The sequence below is a fragment of the Hylobates moloch genome, unplaced genomic scaffold, assembly GCF_009828535.3.
Source record: "Hylobates moloch isolate HMO894 unplaced genomic scaffold, HMol_V3 SCAFFOLD_9, whole genome shotgun sequence".
Taxonomy (NCBI): domain Eukaryota; kingdom Metazoa; phylum Chordata; class Mammalia; order Primates; family Hylobatidae; genus Hylobates; species Hylobates moloch.
In genome coordinates this window covers 24,642,967-24,662,741 of record NW_026652284.1, presented here as the reverse complement: position 1 = coordinate 24,662,741, position 19,775 = coordinate 24,642,967, and the positions used below count along the sequence as shown (strand labels likewise).

The 19,775-nt window shown below is 50.6% G+C and overlaps 1 protein-coding gene across 3 annotated transcripts in view; it reads right to left on the bottom strand.

The window, feature by feature from the left end:
- RPS6KA1 (ribosomal protein S6 kinase A1) overlaps positions 1-19,775 on the bottom strand; it is a 78,940-nt gene that overhangs the window by 41,161 nt on the left and 18,004 nt on the right. The window contains exon 1 of one of the 3 annotated variants that reach the window (XM_032759424.2): positions 4,455-4,680. The exons of 1 other annotated variant lie outside the window; for it this stretch is intronic. In XM_032759424.2, coding sequence (XP_032615315.1) covers positions 4,455-4,517 — 63 coding nt within the window. In that variant the 5' untranslated portion in view covers positions 4,518-4,680. Of the gene's footprint in view, positions 1-4,454; positions 4,681-19,775 lie in introns of those variants that run through there. One more of the 3 variants, XM_032759426.2, reaches the window with a different exon arrangement.

The following is a 19,775-nucleotide window of genomic DNA, read 5'->3' as shown; positions in this document are numbered from 1 at the left end:
CTTTGGCAAACACCTGATCTTTTATCAGGACTGAATTCAAATGTCAACCTTGTCCACACAGCCTCATGTTCTTTCCTCCCTCCTCTCTACCCCCATAGCACCAAGCACACTGCAGGTTAACTTGGGAAGGGGCCATGGCTTGTCCATCATCAACTCCTTGGCACCCAGCCAGAGTCCAACATGTGGTTTATCCAGTGAAAGTTCAACCCAGCAAAGAGAGCAAGGAGGCCAGAGCAGGTTCTATTACTCCTATTTTTCAGATGAGGCTCAGAGAGTTAAGGGACTCACCGAGGTCCCTCAGCAGGCAGGTGGCAGACATGTGACCATAACCCAAAGTCATGTGGCTGCAAGCCTACTGAGGGTGGGGAGGAAGGGGTAGGTGTACCTAGAGGTGTGGGTTTCTTGAGCAGTGGCCTGGATGATTTAGGGACCCCCCAAGGCAGTCTGGCTACCTCCACTCCCTGGACCTCTGGCTTGGGTGTCATTCTTATGGAACGCCAAACCTGTAAGAGCAGGGGGACAGGCAGCCCTGGAGAACAGACTGGTAGTGGGGTCAGGGGGGTTGCGGGGTGCCGGCTTCCCACTCAGAGCCGGGTCCTGGCTCATCTGCCTCTGGCCTGACTGCTGCACAGGATCCTTGAAAGCACACAGCGGTGCAGCCACAAAGATACAGCCACTAATCCTAGCTCTGCCAGCCACTTATTCTGCCCTTGGGTCTGTCATATCACTTTTTATTTTTATTTATTTTTTGTGACAGTTTCACTCTTTTGCCCAGGCTGGAGTGCAGTGGCGCGATCTCGGCTCACTGCAACCTCTGCCCCCTCTGGGTTCAAGCAATTCTCCTGCCTCAGCCTCCCAAGTAGCTGGGAATATAGGCTGCACCACCACGCCTGGCTAATTTTTGTATTTTTAGTAGAGGCGGGGTTTTGCCATGTTGGCCCAGCTGGTCTCAAACTCCTGACCCCAGGTGATCCACCTGCCTCAGTCTCCCAAAGTGCTAGGATTACAGGCATGAGCCACCACACGTGGCCTCATTATCACTTTTTAAAGTCTCAGTTTCGGCCGGGCACAGTGGCTCATGCCTGTAATCCCAGCAATTTGGGAGGCCGAGGTGGGTGGATCATGAGGTCAAGAGATCAAGACCATCCTGGTCAACATGGTGAAACCCCGACTCTACTAAAAATACAAAAATTAGCTGGGCGTGGTGACACAGGCCTGTAGTCCCAGCTACTTGGGAGGCTGAGGCAGGAGAATCACTTGAACCCGGGAGGTGGAGGTTGCAGTGAGCCGAGATCACGCCAGTGCACTCCAGCCTGGCGACAGAGCAAGACTATGTCTCAAAATAATAATAATAATAATAAAGTCTGTTTCCTCATCTGTATCACGAGGACAGGTGTGTCTTGTTTACAACTGCACTTTGTTGTTTGAAATAGTACTTATCACCTAAGTGCTAAATAAATGACTGAATGGGGACAATGGTGCTGACCTTGCAGAGTACTGAATGAAGGACCTTGTCTTAGGAGTCCTTTGGCCTCTTAGAGGCTGAAGACACACACTCCTCCCTCTTTCTCAGAGAGCACTGCTCATGAGGACAGATGCCCAGGGCCCCAGACCACTGCCCCCAGTTCCAAGATGTCAGAAATGGGTTCCAACCGGCATCACTCCTTCCCACCCAAGCAGCTCTGTCTTGGAAAGAGGGGCCCAGGGCAGCGTCTGGAGAAGCTGGGCAGCAGATGGAGAAGGACAGCACGTGCCCCACAGGCAGGAAGCAGCCCCAGGAGCTGGGTTCTGAGCCCAGCATTGGCAGCCCTGCTCACTGCTGGAGGCTGGGGGCCAGGTGCCAGGGCTGGCTGGCATGGCCAGCCCTCGGCAAAGACTGGACAAGGGCCCTGCAGGATAAGGAGAGTCTGCCAACATCCGGAGCCTCTCTTGGAGCACCTTCCACCTGGGCTAGTGTGGCTCCAGCCCTTCTCCATCCCTGAGCCTCTCCTACTCGGTGGAAGAGAGAGATCTTCGTTCCAACCCTGGCTCTGATATTAACACATAAGGCTGAGTTCAGTTGTCCCATCTGAAAACAGGGGTAATAATCCCTACCTTGAGAAGCTGTTGTGAGAATTAAAGTGGGGTGAGATTCGTAAGGCAGAATGGGTGGCACATAGTAAAGCTCTGTACGTGGCAGAACTGGGCCTGGGGACAAAGCTACTGCTTTCAACGGGGCTAAGCGAGGCCCAGGCAGAATCCTCGCCCACGCTTCCCATAGATTACTCCACCTGGGCTGCACCCTGGGCCAGGCCCTGCCTCCCAGCGGCCCATTTTCGGCAGCATTAGGGGAGGGCAGGGCAGTCCAGATCCTAGGTCCCTGTGAAAAGTCCCCCACCAACCCCTCACCTGCCTCCTTCCTGGCTAGGAGCTGCCAGCAGCGGTGGTGCCTACACCTGCATGCAGGTCAGGCGGCTGTATCGCTTACATGTCACCTGGGCTAAGAACAGCGAGGCCCTGTTCTCCAGTGACAACAGCCCAACCTGCACCGTGGCTGCCCTGTGGCTCCTGTTACCCAAACAGTAACACCCAGTCGCCTGGCACCTCCAGGAGTGGGGGAGGGGGGACCAGACAACAGTACCCAGCGCTCTGCACCCTCTCAGGCCCAGGACATAGAGGCTAGAACCTAGCACTTGCCACTGGAGAAGCAGAGGCCCAGACAGGCTGAGGACTGACTGAGGATCACACAGCGTTTCTGGAGCGAAGCTCCTGAGGAAATCGCGTCCCCCTGCCCCACCAATCCCAGGAAGTCCGCTGGTCTTCGCCTCTCACAGACCTGAGGTGTTACAGAACTCAAAACTGAGATGAGTTTCCCAGTTAAACCTAGCCCCCTGGTGAAGCTGGCCCCTGCCTCAGGATTCCCTAAAGAGAAGCAGGAAGTGGTGCCCCAGGATCGAGCTCCTGGGTGTCCACCCTCCCTATCAGCATAAAGTCTCTCCCCAGCCTCTCCCAGCCCTACCTTCCCCTTTGGAGGCCTGGTCCCAGGGACGTGCCTGGGCAAAGGAATCCACCTCTGAGCACCACCCCCAGGACCTTGTGCCCCAGTCCTAGTAGGGGGGTGGCAGTACAGGGGCTGCAGAGGGCAGTGTTCCTCACCTCAGAGGGTGAGTCAGCGAGAGAACCTCTGAGCAGCCTAGCAGTGCCTGTAAAATCCCCATGGCAGGAATCCCAGAGCAATTTACTCCAAATTGCGCCTTCAGGTTGGTTACCTAATCCTGCCGCGCCCACCCTCCAATAGCCAGTGTCGGCCATCCCTTTAAAGGGGCAGCACACCCTGGGGGCCGGGGACCCTGGGTGCTCACCCTGATCTTAGCCTGTGGTCCTGAGAGGCAGGACACTTGGTGGCTGCCCCAGGTAAGAGAGAGCAGAGGAGGGGACGGAGACAGGGGCTCCAGGCCCAAGCTGGGAGAAAGTCATCTCAGCTCCTGGGCTCAAATGAGGTCTCCGTTCCCTCCCTGCATCCCCCCAACAACCACCTGGGAAGGAGAATATCACCTGCTTCCTTCCCAGCGAGAGGTTAAGGAGGAGGCTCTCCACCAGCTCGTTCAGGGGATTGACCTTGACCCTGGGGTCAAAAGGCACAGGAAGAGGTGACCTTCTGCACGCTTAGGGACTGGAGCCACAGAGCCCTCAAGGGAGGTCAGGAGCTGCTTCTGAGAGAGAAGGAGCTGGGTTGTCTGGGGAGTCTGGGCTGGCAGAAGCCAAACTCCCCAAGGGCCCAGCCCTTCCTACCGGAAGGGGCATAAGAAAGGAGGCAGGCACCAAGGTCCCCCCACGCCCTGCCAAGAATCATCTTCACAAGGTCTAAGGGCTCTTCCCCACTCTCTTCTCCACAGCCCGGGGTAGGGGACACAGGTGTCCTCTGGCCCTAGCCTCAGGGCAAAGAAAACCAGGAGTTCCAGCCCCAGACGGGTGGTGCCATCCCACACTCCACATCCGCCAGGGGTCAAGAGGGGCAATCCTTCTAGGCTCAGCAGCGGTGAAGCCAGAAGCAGGGAGCTCTTGGCGGAGGGCCCTGGGAGAAGTGGGGGTCCCATAACCCCTGTCTCTGGTAGAATCCCAGACATCTGGCACTGAAGATCTCCCCGTCTGCATTAATGGAGGAAGCTCCGACAGCTCTGGGCAGATGCCGGGACGGGTCCTAGGTGTGGGATGAAGGCTACCAGATCTCAGAGCCCCATACGATCCCCTCTCCTGGCTATGGCGGGGAGGTAGTCGGCGCTTGGTGGAACTGTCCCTCGCACACGCACACCCAGGGCACAGGGGGGTGGAGCCGGACAGTGGGCAAGAGAGCGGAGGGCACTCGCGCCCTCGCGGGCGCCCGCCGGGCTGCAGCGGCGCTTCGGGCCGCCCCGCCCCTGTGAGGATCCGGGCTCGCCGGCCGCGGGCGCCCGTCCCCCGCCCCGCTCACTCACCTCCGGGTCCAGCGGCACTAGCTCCATGAGCGGCCAGGGCTCCTTGAGCTGGGCGAGCGGCATCGCGCCGCCGCCGGGTTACCCGCGCTCCTCCGGCGGCCCCGGCTGCGCCGCCTCCCGGGTCCTGGGGTCCCTGGCTCTGCGACCCGAACCGCCGCGCCCCCCCGCCGAGCCCCTCGCGCTCCGGCTGGGCCGTCCGCAGCCGCCGCCGCGGCACTAGCACTTCGGCTCCCTCCGTCACCCGGCGCCGCCGCGCCCATTGGCTACCTGCGCGGGGGCGGAGCCGGAGAAGCCCCGCCCCAGCCCCCGCGGCGCGGCATTCCCAGCGCGGACCCCCGCCCCCGCCGCGCCCAGAGGGCCGGCCCCGCCCCTGACGCGAGACCCCAGCCCGCGCTCGGCTCCGCCCGAGAGGCCCTGCTGGCTCCTTCCCTTCCAGCGGTGTCCCCCTGGACACACCACACCAGGGCCACCGTTCTCCCCCGCTCAGCTCTTTTGGAATCCCAGCCCAGATGTTCCTTCTCCTTCCAACGGGAGGGAAGCACCCTATCCCCGCCCCCCGCACACACATTCACACTGGGTTCCTGGGCCTGATTTAGGCTGAGGCTTGGAAGGAGCCTGGGACCCGCTCCCCTTGGGCCCTCAGCTCACCAGGCCCTAGAGATCCCCTAACCTCTACTAATTTCTACCCCGCACTGAAGCTAACGCTGTGATCTCCGGGCGATCTCAGTGCCCCAGGCCCAGACAGGCATCAGCAGTTGTTACCCCCATCAGGACCCACAGCGCCAGCACAGAGTGATTGATTGATCGATTGATTTTACATAATGTATGTAAATATTACATATATAAATAAATACTTTATATATACACGTATATGTATGTATGTATATAGTAAGAGAGAGAGAGAGAGACACGAAGTTTCGCTGTGTTACCTAGGCTGGTCTCTGACTCCCGGGCTCAAGCGATCCTCCTGCCTCGGCCTCCCAAAGTGCTGGGATTACAGGCATGAGCCACCGCGCCCGGCCAAGAGTGATTTCTTAATATGCGTTTTTGCAGTCTGTGCTCTGCCCTATCACTTGAAGGGGATCCTTTCAGGCCAGGTCTCCCTGGAGTCACCTGTAGCCCCAGCTCTGGACTGGTTTGGGTTTGAGACTCTCTGAGGAGGGACCAGGCTCCCAGGATGAACCGAGGCTTGGTGGGACTTGGAGTGAAAGGCCAAGGAGACTGGTTCCCCCAGAGAGATTCAGCCTCCACCTAAAGAGCCTTAGGGGTCCAGGTGTGGTGAGATGTATTCACAAGTGAGGAGTGAGCTTGCTGGAGGGACAAGCTTGCTGGTTTCGCAGGAAGACTGGTCAGTATTTGCAAAGCTGTTCTACGGCAGGGGGATGGGAAGGAATGTTTATCAAGAGCTTCCTGCGAGCCATGTGATTTCCTTGAGTGATTACCACCACCTAGTTTACAAATCATGAAACAGGCTCGGAAAGATGAAGTGACTTACCCAAGGTCACACAAGAGGTTGAGAACAGACTAGGGCTTAAAAAAATAAGTGTCACGCCTGTAATCCCAGCACTTTGGGAGGCCGAGGCGGGTGGATCACGAGGTCAGGAGATCGAAACCATCCTGGCTAACATGGTGAAACCGCGTCTCTACTAAAAATACAAAAAATTAGTAGGGCGTGGTGGCAGGCGCCCTTAGTCCCAGCTACTCAGGAGGCTTAGGCAGGAGAATGGCGTGAACCCGGGAGGCGGAGCTTGCAGTGAGCCGAGATAGCCCCACTGCACTCCAGCCTGGGCGACAGAGGGAGACTCCCAATCCAAAAAAAAAAAAAAATCAATGTGGATAAGGATTTCTCCAGAATCTACGTGCTCCCCTTTTCCATGGCTTTCCCAGGGTAGGACCTCAGCTGTTGAACTGAATTTTGAGTGAAAGGACTTTGGAACCCAACAAATCTGGGTTTGAATTCCAGCTCTGCTACCTTCTTAACACGGGGAAACTCATTTTATGCCTCTAAACCTCAATTTCTCCATCTGTAAAATGGGAATTATAATCTCAATCTTTCAGGTATATAGGACAAGATTCATTTTAATTCAATAAATTATTTACAGCTACATATTTTTATTTGTTTTTAGAGATGGAGTCTCGCTCTGTTGCCTAGGCTACAGTGCAGTGGTAAAATCATAGCTCACTGCAGCCTTGAACTTCTGGGCTCAGGCGATCCTCCCACCTCCCACAAGTAGCTGGCACTTTAGGTGTGTGCCACCATGCGCAGCTATTTTTTTTTTCTTTTGAGACACAGTCTCGCTCTGTCGACAGGCTGGAGTGCAGTGGCTCAATCTCAGCTCACTGCAACCTCCACCTCCTAGGTTCAAGCAATTCTCCTGCCTCAGCCTCCCAAGTAGCTGGGACTACAGGTGCGTGCCACCACGCTCGGCTAACATTTTGTATTTTCAGTAGAGACAGGGTTTCACTGTATTAGCTAGAATGGTTTCAATCTCCTGACCTCATGGTCCACCCACCTCAGCCTCCCCAAGTGCTGGGATTATAGGCGTGAGCCACTGCGCCAGGCCCCCAGCTAATTTTTTATATGTTTTGTTTTTGTAGAGATGGGGTCTCACTATCTTGCCCAGGCTGGTCTTAAACTCCTGGCCTCAAGCGATCCTCCAGCCTCCCAAAATGCTGGAATTACAGCCACCACACCTGGCTTATTTATGGCTATATATTACACACTAGACCCTCTTTCTGAGCATGTATTGTAAGCCAAGCCTTCTTTTTATTATTATTATTATTATTTTGAGACGGAGTCTCACTCTGTCGCCCAGGCTGGAGTGCAGTGCAGTGGCCTGATCTTGGCTCACTGCAACCTCCGCCTCCCGGGTTCAAACGATTCTCCTGCCTCAGCCTCCCAAGTAGCTGGGACTATAGGCATGTGCCACCACACCTGGCTAATTTTTGTACAGGCGTGTGCCGCCACACCTGGCTAATTATATAGATATATTTTTTAGTAGAGACGAGGTTTCACCATGTTGGCCAGTATGCTCTCAATCTCATAACCACCTGATCTGCTCGCCTTGGCCTCCCAAAGTGCTGGGATTACAGGCATAAGCCACTGCGCCTGGCCTATTATTATTATTTGTTAAGATGGGGTCTCGCTATGTTGCCCAGGCAGGAGTGCAGTGGCTATTCCTAGACGCAACCATAGCACACTACAGTCTTGAACTCCCGGCCTCAAGCAATCCTCTTGCCTCAGCACACCAGGGGATGTGGCTCAGGCTTTCTACTAGGTGCTGAGAATATAGCAATGAATAAATTAAAGTCCTTAGCTGGGTACCTGTAATCCTAGCTACTCAGGAGGCTGAGGTAGAATGATCCATTGAGCTCAGGAATTCGAGACTCTAGTGAGCTATAATCACACTATTGCATTCCAGCTTGGGCGACAGAGTGAGACCCCATTGCTAAAAAATAAATAATAAAATACATAATAAATAAAGTGTTTGCCTTTATGGAGTTTACATTCATTGTGGTGTAACTAAATAAATAATGACAGCTAACACTAACATAGCACTTACTATGGACCAGGCACTGTTCTATGCATTTTTTACCTGCATAAACTAAGGTAATCCTTGTAATCTTATGGGTTATGTGCTATTATTCTCTCCAGTGTACAGATGAGGAAACTGAGGGCAGAGAAAGTAAGCATCCCATTACTTGGGTCCCTCCAAGGCCACAGGACTGCGGCCAGGCGCGGTGGCTCACGCCTGTAATCCCAGCACTTTGGGAGGCCAAGGCAGGTGGATCACCTGAGGTCAGGAGTTCAAGACCAGCCTGGCCAACATGGTGAAATCCCGTCTCTCCTAAAAATACAAAAAAAAAAAAAAAAGAAAGAAAAAGCAGCTGGGCATGGTGGCGGGTGCCTGTAATCCCAGCAACTCGGGAGGCTGATGCAGGAGAATCACTTGAACCTGGGAGGTGAAGGTTTTAGTGAGCTGAGATTGTGCCATTGCACTCCAGCCTGGGCAACAAGCGGGAAACTCCATCTCAAAAAAAAAAAAAAAAAAAAAAAGCCACAGGACTGAAAAATGGCAGAGCTGAGAGATAACCTGACAGTCTGGCTCCAGAGTGTGTTATTTATTTATTTATTTATTTATTTATTAGACAGAGTTTCACTCTCGTTGCCCAGGCTGGAGTGCAATGGTACCATCTCAGCCCACTGGAACCTCTGCCTCCCGGGTTCAAGCCATTCTCCTTCTGCCTCAGCCTCTTGAGTAGCTGGGATTACAGGTGCCCACCACCACGTCCAGCTAATTTTTTGTATTTTCAGTAGAGATGGGGTTTCACCGTGTTGACCAGGCTAGTCTTGAACTTCTGACCTCAGGTGATCTGCCACCATCGACCTCCCAAAGTGCTGGGATTACAGGTGTGAGCCACTGCACCCAGCGCAGAGTGTGTTTTTTTGTTCACATAGTCTCCGCTTCCCTGATGAGAAAAGGTGAGGACAAAACAGACGGCAGCCTGGACCAGAGTTGGCAGCCATTATTCACATCAGTGTGGGGATCGTCCTGTTCAGTTATCTGGAAGCAGGTTGTGATGCCCCAGCTCTTGCTGCTCCCGGTTTGAGCTGTTATACTTGAACATATTTTGACTAAAAGTTTATGTGTTGTTTATCTGGAATTCAAATTGGGTATCATGTATTTTGATTTGCTAGATCTAGTAATTGTACTCAGGAGTTGGAACAGATCGCACACAGCTGCCAGATACCTGGCTTGCAGTCAGCCACATTTAAGTTAGGAAGAGAGACACTGAGACCCACAGGATGAGGGTCAGGGGCTGGGACAGAGAGGTGGGGTGGATGGCAGGAATAGAGCAGGTGAGGGAAAGCAGGAGTGGTTCTACCTTCAGCTTTCCCCCTTCCTGGGTCCCTGACCCTCTTTCTTCTCCCTCTCAAAGTAATCTCCCTATCGAGCGCATCCTCTCACCTAAGGACTGATTGACTGGTTGTGCTTTCAACCTTTTATGAATAAGCTTCACTTCCTGTGTCCCCTCTCCCATGAGTGGGTCATGCCGGTAAGAGGGGAGCCCAGAGGACATCTAGGCTCTATCTGGAGAGCTTCTCCAGGGGTCAGCTTGCCCATCTCTGGAGTAGGCATAGCAGTCACTCATCAGAGAGCTGTGCAGAACAAACCGTAGCCCACAGGTGCAGATGCTGCTGCAGTTTCAGTGCACAAAAGAGTGCTCCACCTCTCTCGTGGCTCCAGCCACACTGGCTTTCCTTCAGTTCTGCCACAGGGCTTTTGCACATGCCACTCCTTGTACTTGAAACAGTCTTCTTTGTTCTTCAAGCCAGCTCAGCTCTACATCACTTCCTCCAGAACATTTTCCCTCACCTCCATAGTACTCATACCCATAGCAATCAATACCTGACAGTGCTTCTCAAAGTTGTACTTTTTTGCATGTGTTTATGTGACTATTTGATTAACATCTGGCTTTTTTTTTTTTTTTTTTTTTGAGACGGAGTTTCACCCTTGTTGCCCAGGCTGGAGTGCAATGGCGCAATCTCAGCTCACTGCAACCTCTGCCTCCTGGGTTCAAGTGATTCTCCTGCCTCAGCCTCCTGAGTAGCTGGGATTATAGGCGACCGCCACACACTGGCTAATTTTTTGTATTTTTAGTAGAGACTGGGTTTCTCCATGTTGGTCAGGCTGACCTCAGGTGATTTACCCGCCGAACTCTCCCAAAGTGCTGGGATTACAGGTATGAGCCACTGCCCCCGGCCTACATCTGGCTTTTAAATTAGACTGTAAACTGTGAGAGGGCAGCTGTTGGGTCTTGTTGGTTCTTCATTGTCTTCCTGACACCTGACACACTGCCTGCCACACAGGTACTCAAAAAGACTAAATGAGGCCGGGCGCGGTGGCTCACACTTGTAATCCCAGCACTTTGGGAGGCTGAGGCAGGCGGATCATGAGGTCAGGAGATCGAGACCACGGTGAAACCCCGTCTCTACTAAAAATACAAAAAATTAGCCGGGCCTGGTGGCGGGCGCCTGTAGTCCCAGCTACTCGGGGAGGCTGAGGCAGGAGAATGGCGTGAACCCGGGAGGCGGAGCTTGCAGTGAGCCGAGATTGCGCCACTGCACTCCAGCCTGGGCGACAGAGCGAGACTCCGTCTCAAAAAAAACAAAAAAAAAAGGGGGCGGAAGAGGGAGCAGCTGATCACCAACAAATAGTTACTGAGCACCAGCAACATGCCAGGCACTGTTCTAGGCACTGGGAATACAGCAGAGAAGACAGTCTCTGCCCTCTAGGATAGAGGTGCACAAACTGGCCCACATGATAAATCTGGCCTACTGTGTTTGTATGCTTGCAAGCTAAGAATGGGTTTTCGATTTTTAAATCATTTTAAAAGTCAAAAGAAGAATATTTCATGACATGTGAAAGTTATATGAAATTCATATTGTAGTATCCATAAATAAAGTTTTATTGGAACACAGCCACGCTCCGTTTACGTATCGTCTATGGCTGCTTTCTCACTACAACAGCAGAGTTGAGTAGTTGCAACAGAGACCATATGGCCTGAAAAGCCTAAAATATTTACTAGCTGGCTCTTTCGAAAAAAAGTTTGTTCAGGGGGTGAGGGGTTAGGAGAGGGACAGCACTAGGAGAAATACCTAATGTAGATGACGGGTTGATGGGTGCAGCAAACCACCATGGCACGTGTATACCTATGTAACAAACCTGCATGTTCTGCACATGTAGCACAGAATTTAAAGTATAATAAAAAAATTTTAAAAAAAAAAGGCACCAGAGCGGTGGCTCATGCCTGTGATCCTAGCACTTTGGGAGGCTGAGGCAGGCGGATCACCTGGGCAAAAAGAGGGAAACTCCGTCTTAAAAAAAAAAAAAAAGAGGCACCAGAGAGCTGCCTTGCCTTTCTGCCATGTGAGGACACATAGAAAGTGCTCTGTATGAGGAACTGGCCATCGCTAGACACCAAATCTCCTGGAGCCTTGATCCTTGACTGCCTAGCCTCCAGAACTGGGAGAAATTTCTGTCTTTGAAAAATTACCCACTGTAAAGTATTTTGCTGTAGTAGCCTAGATGGACTAAGACAGTGCCCTAATAAGAAGAGACACCAGAGAGCTTACTCCCTCTCTCTCAAGCTCACAAAGAAGAGGTCATGTGGTCATGTGAGCACACAGCAAGATGGTGGCTGATGGCAAGTCAAGGGAAGAGTCCTCAGAATGAAATCTACCTTGGCAGCACCTTGATTTTGGATTTCCCAACCTCCAGAACTGTCAGAAATAAAGTTCTGCTGTTTGAGCTCCCCCCCAAAAAAGTTTGTTGACTCCTGCTCTAGAAAGTTACATTATCTGGCTAGACACAGTGGCTAATGCCTGTAATTCCAGCAATTTGGGAGATCGAGGCAGGCTTGCTTGAGCCCGGGAGTTTGAGACCAGCCTGGGCAACATAGTGAGACCCCATCTCTACAAACAATACAAAAATACCTGGTGCCTTGTGCCTGTAGTACCGGCTAATCAGGAGGCTGAGGCAGGAGGATAGCTTGAACCTGAGATGTTAAGGCTGCACTGAGCAATGATTATGGCACTGTACTCCAGCCTGGGAGACAGAATAAGGCCCTGTCTCAAAGAAAAGGAAAGAAAGAAAAAAAAAGTTACATTTTGTTTGGGGAAGACAGTTAAACACGTAGGTGAGCTCTTTCCCGGGTGCTTCCCATGACAAGAACCAGCTGGTTTCAGTGTTTCTTTGTACCCTGCTCCTTGGCCACCTTCCCTTGGAAGAGAAGTTCTCTATCCAGCCAGGCTCTGACACAGCAGCAGAGCAGCCTAGGTCATGGTGATCAGTCCCCTGCCTCCTGGCCAAGAGGATCTAGCCTTTCCCTAGAAGGAAAAAAATCTCTCGGTGATTGCAGTCTAGCACCCACCAGATCCCCTTCCCCTCTCCCAGATCCTGGATCCAGGAACGGCTTGTGACCTCAGAAGAACATAATCACCTTTGTTGTCAAGGCCTGCCATCTGTGTACACCTGCCACCTGGGTGGTGCCCCCCTCTTTCTAAACACTCTTCTCCCCCACTGCTTCATGGAGCCCTCACAGGGGTAAGGCATGGGTAAGGATTGTTACTTCCATTTCCAGATGAGAAAACAGACTTAAAGAGATGAACTCACTTACCCAGGGTCATTGGCTGGAAATAGCTTGTGGAGCCAAAATTAGAAAGAGTGGATTTAGAGGCAGTCTTTGTCTCTTTTTAAAAAAGAAAGAATTAATAAAAGAAAGTTGGCCAGGCGCAGTGGCTCATGCCTGTAATCCCAGCACTTTGGAAGACCCAGGCAGATGGATCACTTGAGGTCAGGAGTTTGAGACCAGCCTGGCCAACATGGTGAAACCCCATCTCCACTAAAACTACAAAAATTAGCCAGGCATCATGGTGCACGCCTATAATCCCAACTACTCAGGAGGCTGAGGCAAGAGAATTGCTTGAAACCGGGAGACAAAAATTCACGCCACTGCACTCCAGCCTGAGTGACAGAGCAACACTCCATCTCAAAAAAAAAAAAAAAAAAAGGGCTGGGCGCAGTGGCTCACGCCTGTAATTCCAGCACTTTGGGAGGCTGAGGTGGGTGGATCACAAGGTCAGGAGTTCGAGACCAGCCTGGCCAACATGGTGAAACCCTGTCTCTACTAAAGATACAAAAAATTAGCAGGGCGTGGTGGCACGTGCCTGCAATCCCAGCTACTCGGGAGGCTGGGGCAGGAAAATGGCTTGAACCCAGGAGGCAGAGGTTGCGGTGAGCTGAGATCGGGCCATTGCACTCCAGCCTAGGTGACAGGGTGAGACTCCATCTCAAAAAAAAAAAAAAAAAGTAGTGGAATGTTGTCAGCTTTGGAAGGGGCCTTTGTCTTGGCCAAAGATGGGAAACTGGTAGCCTGAGGCAGAGGTGAATCAGGTAAGGGTGGTGGTGAGTCTGCCATGTGCAAGAAATAAGGCATGCTTTGTCTGTAGAGAATTTAAAAACATTAGTGAGGCCAGTTGCCATGGCTCACGCCTGTACTCCCAGCACTTTGGGAGGCTGAGACAGGTGGATTGCTTGAGCCCAGGAGTTCAAGACCAGCCTGGGCAACATGGTGAAACCCCACCTCTACAAAAAAAGTAAAAAAAAAGATAAAATAAAAACATCAATGAAACTGGGTAGGTCTGCTTTTTACTATCACCATGGCTTGGCAATTCTAAATAATGTCGGTGATAAAATTGTCCTTCCCAAAGAGATCCCTCTGTTGGTCAAAGTACTAATTGTCACGATTGCTGTGAGGTTTTTGTTTTTTGTTCTTTTTTTTTTTTTTTAAGAGACAGAGTTTCCCTCTGTCAGCCAGGCTGAAGGGCAATAGCACAATCACAGCTCACCACAGCCTCGAATTCCTGGGCTCAAGGGATCCTCCCACCTCGGCCTCCCAAAGCATTGGGACTGCTGTAAGTTTTAAGAATATATGTAAGCTTCAGATTCATATGTTTTATTACCTAACCTTTAATAAGTAATATATTCTACATGGAAGCTAATTTGGATTACTCTGAGTTATACGCTTGGCCCCCAGCACACAGGGAGTCAGCTACACACATTTAGTTTGAGAGTTCCCAGTGGGTCGAAATCATGGGAGCTCACTTTGGGAGTAGTTCATGTCTCCACATCCTTGCATTTAAACAACAAATTTGAAATCAACAGTGATAGCACAGTAACTATAAAAACGAGGGAAGAGCCAGGCACGGTGGCTCACGCCTGTAATCCCAGCACTTTGGGAGGCCGAGGCGGGTGGATCACGAGGTCAGGAGATCGAGACCATCCTGACTAACATGGTGAAACCCTGTCTCTACTAAAAATACAAAAAATTAGCTGGGCATGGTGGCAGGTGCCTGTAGTCCCAGCTACTTGGGAGGCTGAGGCAGGAGAATGGCATGAACCTGGGAGGCAGAGCTTGCAGTGAGCCGAGATCGCACCAGTGCACTCCAGCCCAGGCAACAGAGCTAGATTCCATCTCAAAAAAAATAAAATAAAAAAAAATAAAATTTTCACTGTGTTTACTTTCTGACCATGATTATTTGTTTTATTGCTTAATTGTTACTGATAAAAATTCTGACAAATGGAGGTTAAAATATGATTCTCTTTGTGTGTCAAATACACTAGGTGCACCATTGACCTGAAGACAGAAGAGGACCCACAGTGGCTTACATCATTATGTTATCCATCATAATCAACATTTTATTTATTTATTTATTTTGGACACAGGTCTTGCCCTGTCACCCAGGCTGAAGTGCAGTGGAGCTCACTGCAGCCTCAAACTCCTGGGCTCAAGTGATTCTCCCATCTCAGCCTACCAAGGAGCTAGTACTACAGGCATTTACCACCACACCTGACTACCTTTTCTTTTTTGAGACAGAGTCTCGCTCTGTCACCCAGGCTGGAGGGCAGTGGTGTGATCTCGGCTCACTGCAACCTCTGCCTCCCAGGCTCAAGCAATCCTCCCACCTCAGCCTCCCTAGTAGCTGGGACTACAGGCATGCACCACCATGTCCGGGTAATTTTTGTATTTTTCATAGAGACAGAGTTTGCCATGTTGCCCAAGCTGGTCTCAAACTCCTGGGCTCAAGTTGTCCACCCTCCTCAGCCTCCCAAAGTGCTCAGGTAAGCATGAGCCACCATGCCTAGACTCTTTTTTAAAAACATGAAAAAAAAAGTTTTTGTCTTGATTATTGAGATTTTTGATGCCTCCTTCAATTTTGTACTTTAAGAGGAGTACCTCATTAACCTCCCCCAGGTCCTGACCTTGCTCATTTAACCCTCGCAACAGTCCTGCAAAGTAAGTGCTATAATTACCCCTGTATTACAGATAAGAAAAGTGAGGCACAGGCCAGGCGCGGTGGCTCACGACTGTAATCCCAGCACTTTGGGAGGCCGAGGTGGGCAGATCACAAGGTCAGGAGATTGAGACCATCCTGGCTAACACGGTGAAACCCTGTCTCTATTAAAAACAAACAAAAAAAATTGCCGGGCGTGGTGGCAGGCACCTGTAGTCCCAGCTACTTGGGAGGCTGAGATAGGAGAACTGCTTGAACCTGGGAGGTGGAGGTTGCGGTGAGCCGAGATTGGGCCACTGCACTGCAGCCTGGGCGACAGAGCAAGACTCTGTCTTAAAAAAAGAAAAAGGAAAGTAAGACACAGAGAGGCCAAGTGATTTGGTCAAGGACATATACTTTGTTTTTTGTTTTGTTTTGAGATGGGGTTTCATCATATTGGTCAGGCTGGTCTCGAACTCCTGACCTCAGGTAATCCACCTGCCTCGGCCTTCCAAAGTGCTGGGATTATAGGTGGGAGCCACTGCGCCCGGCCTTAAAATGTATTTCTTTCTTTTTTTTTTGAGATGGAGTTTCACTGTTCTTGCCCAGGCTGGAGTGCAATGGCATGATCTTGGCTCACCACAACCTCCACCTCCCAGGTTCAAGCGATTCTCCTGCCTCAGCCTCCCGAGTAGCTGGGATTACAGGCACGTGCCACCACGCCCAGCTAATTTTGTATTTTTAGTAGAGATGGGGTTTCTCCATGTTGGTCAAACTGGTCTTGAACTCCCAACCTCAGGTGATCCACCTGCCTCAGCCTCCCAAAGTGCTTGGATTACAGGCGTGAGCCACTGCACCTAGCCTAAAATGTATTTCTTAAAATAATAAGACTTGAAAGTCAAAATTACTGCCCGATCCATGGGCTGCAGAATGGATGTTGTGTTAGCAGGCATGGAAATCATATTAATCTTGTACATCTCCATCAGAGCTCTTGGGTGATCATATGCGTTGACAATGAGCAGTAATATTTTAAAAGAAATCTTTTTCCTAAGAAGTAGGTCTCAACAGTGGGCCTAAAGTTTCCATAAACCATGCTGTAAACAGATGTGTTGTCATCCAGGCTGTGTTGTCCCATTTATAGAGGACAGCAAGAGTGGATTCAGCGTCAGTTTTAAAGTCCTTGGGATTTTCCCCAGAATGGTCAATGAGCACTGGCTTCAAATTCAAGTTACCAACTGCATTAGCCCCTAACAAGACAGTCGGCCTGTCCTTTGAAGCACTGAAGCCAGGCATTGACTTCTCTCTAGCTATGAAAGTTCTAGATGGCATCTTCTTCCTATAGAAGGCTCTTGTTTTTGTTTGTGTGTGTGTGTGTGTGTGTGTGTGTGAGAGAGACAGAGTTTCGTTCTTGTTACTCAGGCTGGAGTGCAATGGCGCAATCTCAGCTCCCTTCAAGGCTCAGCTCCAACCTCCGCCTTCTGGGTTCAAGTGATTCTCCTGCCTCACCCTCCCGAGTAGCTGGGATTACAGGTGCCTGCCACCATGCCCAGCTAATTTTTGTATTTTTAGCAGAGATGGGGTTTCACTATATTGGCCAGGCTGGTCTTGAACTCCTGACCTCAAGTGATCCACCCGCCTCAGCCTCCCAAAGTGCTGGGATTACAGGCATGAACCACCGTGCTCGGACTGAAGTCTGTTTCATTTACACTGAAAATATGTTGGGTGGGCATGGTGGCTCACGCCTGTAATCCCAGCACTTTGAGAGGCTGAGGCAGGTGGATCACTTGAGGTCAGGAGTTCGAGACCAACCTGGCCAACATGGTGAAACCTCATCTCTATTAAAAATACAAAAATTAGGCTGGGCATGGTGGCTCATGCCTGTAATCCCAGCACTTTGGGAGGCCGAGGAGGGTGGATCACCTGAGGTCAGGAGTTCAAAACCAGCCTGGTCAACATGGTGAAACCCCGTCTCTACTAAAAATACAAAACTAGCCTGGCGTGGTGGCATGTGCCTGTAATCCCAGCTATCCGGGAGGCTGAGGCAGGAGAAGTGCTTGAACCCGGGAGGCGGAGGTTGCAGCGAGCCAAGATCAAGCCATTGCACTCCAGCCTGGGTAACAAGAGCGAAACTCCGTCTCAAAATAAAAAAAAGAAAAATTAGCCAGGCGTGGTGGTGGGCACCTGTATTCCCGGCAACATGGGAGGCTGAGGCAGGAGAATCACCTGAACTCGGGAGGCAGAAGTTGCAGTGCAAGATCGTGCCACTACACTCCAGCCTGGGTGACAGAAGGAGACTCTGTCTCCAAAATAAATAAATAAATAAAGATTTTCTGGATTATTTGCTAAAGCTTCTCCATTAGCACTTGCTGCTTCACCTTGCACTTTTTTTTTTTTTTTTAGATGAATTTTCGGTCTGCTGCCCAGGCTGGAGTGCAATGGCACGATCTCTGCTCACTGCAACCTCCACATCGTGAGTTCAAGCAATTCTCCTGCCTCAGCCTCCCAAGCAGCTGGGATTACAAGCATGCACCACCACACTCAGCTAATTTTTTTTGTATTTTAGTAGACACAAGGTTTCACCATGTCGGTCAGGCTGGTCTCAAATTCCTGACCTCAAGTGATCTGCCTGCCTCAGCCTCCCAAAGTTCTGGGATTACAGGTGTGAGCCACTGCACCCAGCCCTAGCTAACTTTTTATTTTTGTAGAGACAGGGTCTCACTATGTTGCCCAAGCTGACCTCCAACTCCTGGACTCAAGTGATCCGCCTGCCTTGGCCTCCCAGAGAGCTGGGATTACAGGCGTGAGCCACAGTGCCCAGCCTGTTCCACATTCTTATCATTCATGTGTTCACTGGAGTAGCACTTTTAATTTCCTTTAAGAACTTTTCTTTTGCATTCACAACTTGGCTAACTGACTTACAAGAGGCCTAGCATTTGGCCTTCCTCACTAAGTTTAATTAATTCTAGCTTTTGATTAAAAATGAGAGATATTCGAGTCTTCCTTTCACTTGAACACTTAGAGGCCACTGTAGGATTTTATTATTATTATTATTTTTTTTTTTTTATTTTATTTTATTTTTTTCTTTTCCATAATAATTTTTTTTTTTATTATACTTTAGGGTTTTAGGGTACATGTGCACAATGTGCAGGTTTGTTACATATGTATCCATGTGCCATGTTGATTTCCTGCACCCATTAACTCATCAATTATTTATTATACTTTAAGTTCTGGGGCACTGTAGGGTTTTTATTGGCCTAATTTCAATATTGTTTTATCTCAGGGAATAGGGAGGCCAGAGGGGAGAGAGAGAGATGAGGGAAGGGCACCGGTGGTTGGAACAGTCAGAAAACACACACCACTGAGACGGAGTCTCGCTCTGTCACCCAGGCTGGAGTGCAGTGGTGCGACCTCAGCTCACTGCAACCTCTGCCTCCTGGGTTCAAGCGATTCTTCTGCCTCAACCTCCCAAGTAGCTGGGACTACAGTCACGAGCCACCATGCCCAGTTAATTTTTGTATTTTTAGTAGAGACAGGGTGTCACCATATTGGCCAGGCTGGTCTCAAACTCCTAGACCTTGTGATCCACCCGCCTCGGCCTCCCAAAGTGCTGGGATTATAGGCCTGAGCCACCGCGCCCAGCCTAAATTTGCCATCTTATATGGGCACAGTTTGTGGCGCCCAAAACAATCACAATAGTGACATCAAAGCTCACTGATCACAGACACCATCACAGACACCATAACAATGAAACAATCTGAAATACTGTGAGAATTACCAAAATATGACACAGGCACGAAACGAACACGTGCTGTAGGAAAAATGGTGCCTGTAGTTGCTCGACACGGGGTTGCCACAAACCTTCAATTTGTTAAAAACAAAATATCGATTGGGTGTGGTGGTTCACGCCCGGAATCCCAGCACTTTGGGATGCCAAGATGGGAGGACTGCTTGAGTGCAGGAGTTCAAGACCAGCCTGGGCAACATATGGAGACCTCATCTCTACATAAAAAATAAAAAATAGGCCGGGTGCAGTGGCTCATGCCTGTAATCCTAACACTTTGGGAGGCCCAAGCGGGCAGATCACCTGAGGTCAGGAGTTCGAGCCAGCCTGACAAAATGGAGAAACCCCGTCTCTACTAAAAATACAAAATTAGCTGGGCGTGGTGGTGATGCCTGTAATCCCAGCTACTCCGGAGCCTGAGGCAGGAGAATCGCTTGAACCCGGCAGGCGGATGTTGCGGTGAGCCGAGGTCGTGCCATTGCACTGCAGCCTGGGCAATAAGAGCAAACCTCCGTCTCAAATAATAATAATAATAATAAATTAATTAAATAAAATAAAAAATAAAATCAGCTGGGCCCGGTGCCTCGCACCTGTGATCCTAGCTACCAAGGAGGCTGAGGTGAGAGGATCACTAGAGCCTGGGCAGTTGGGGCTGCAGTGAGCCGTGATCACGCCACTGCACTCTAGCCTGGGTGACAGAGCA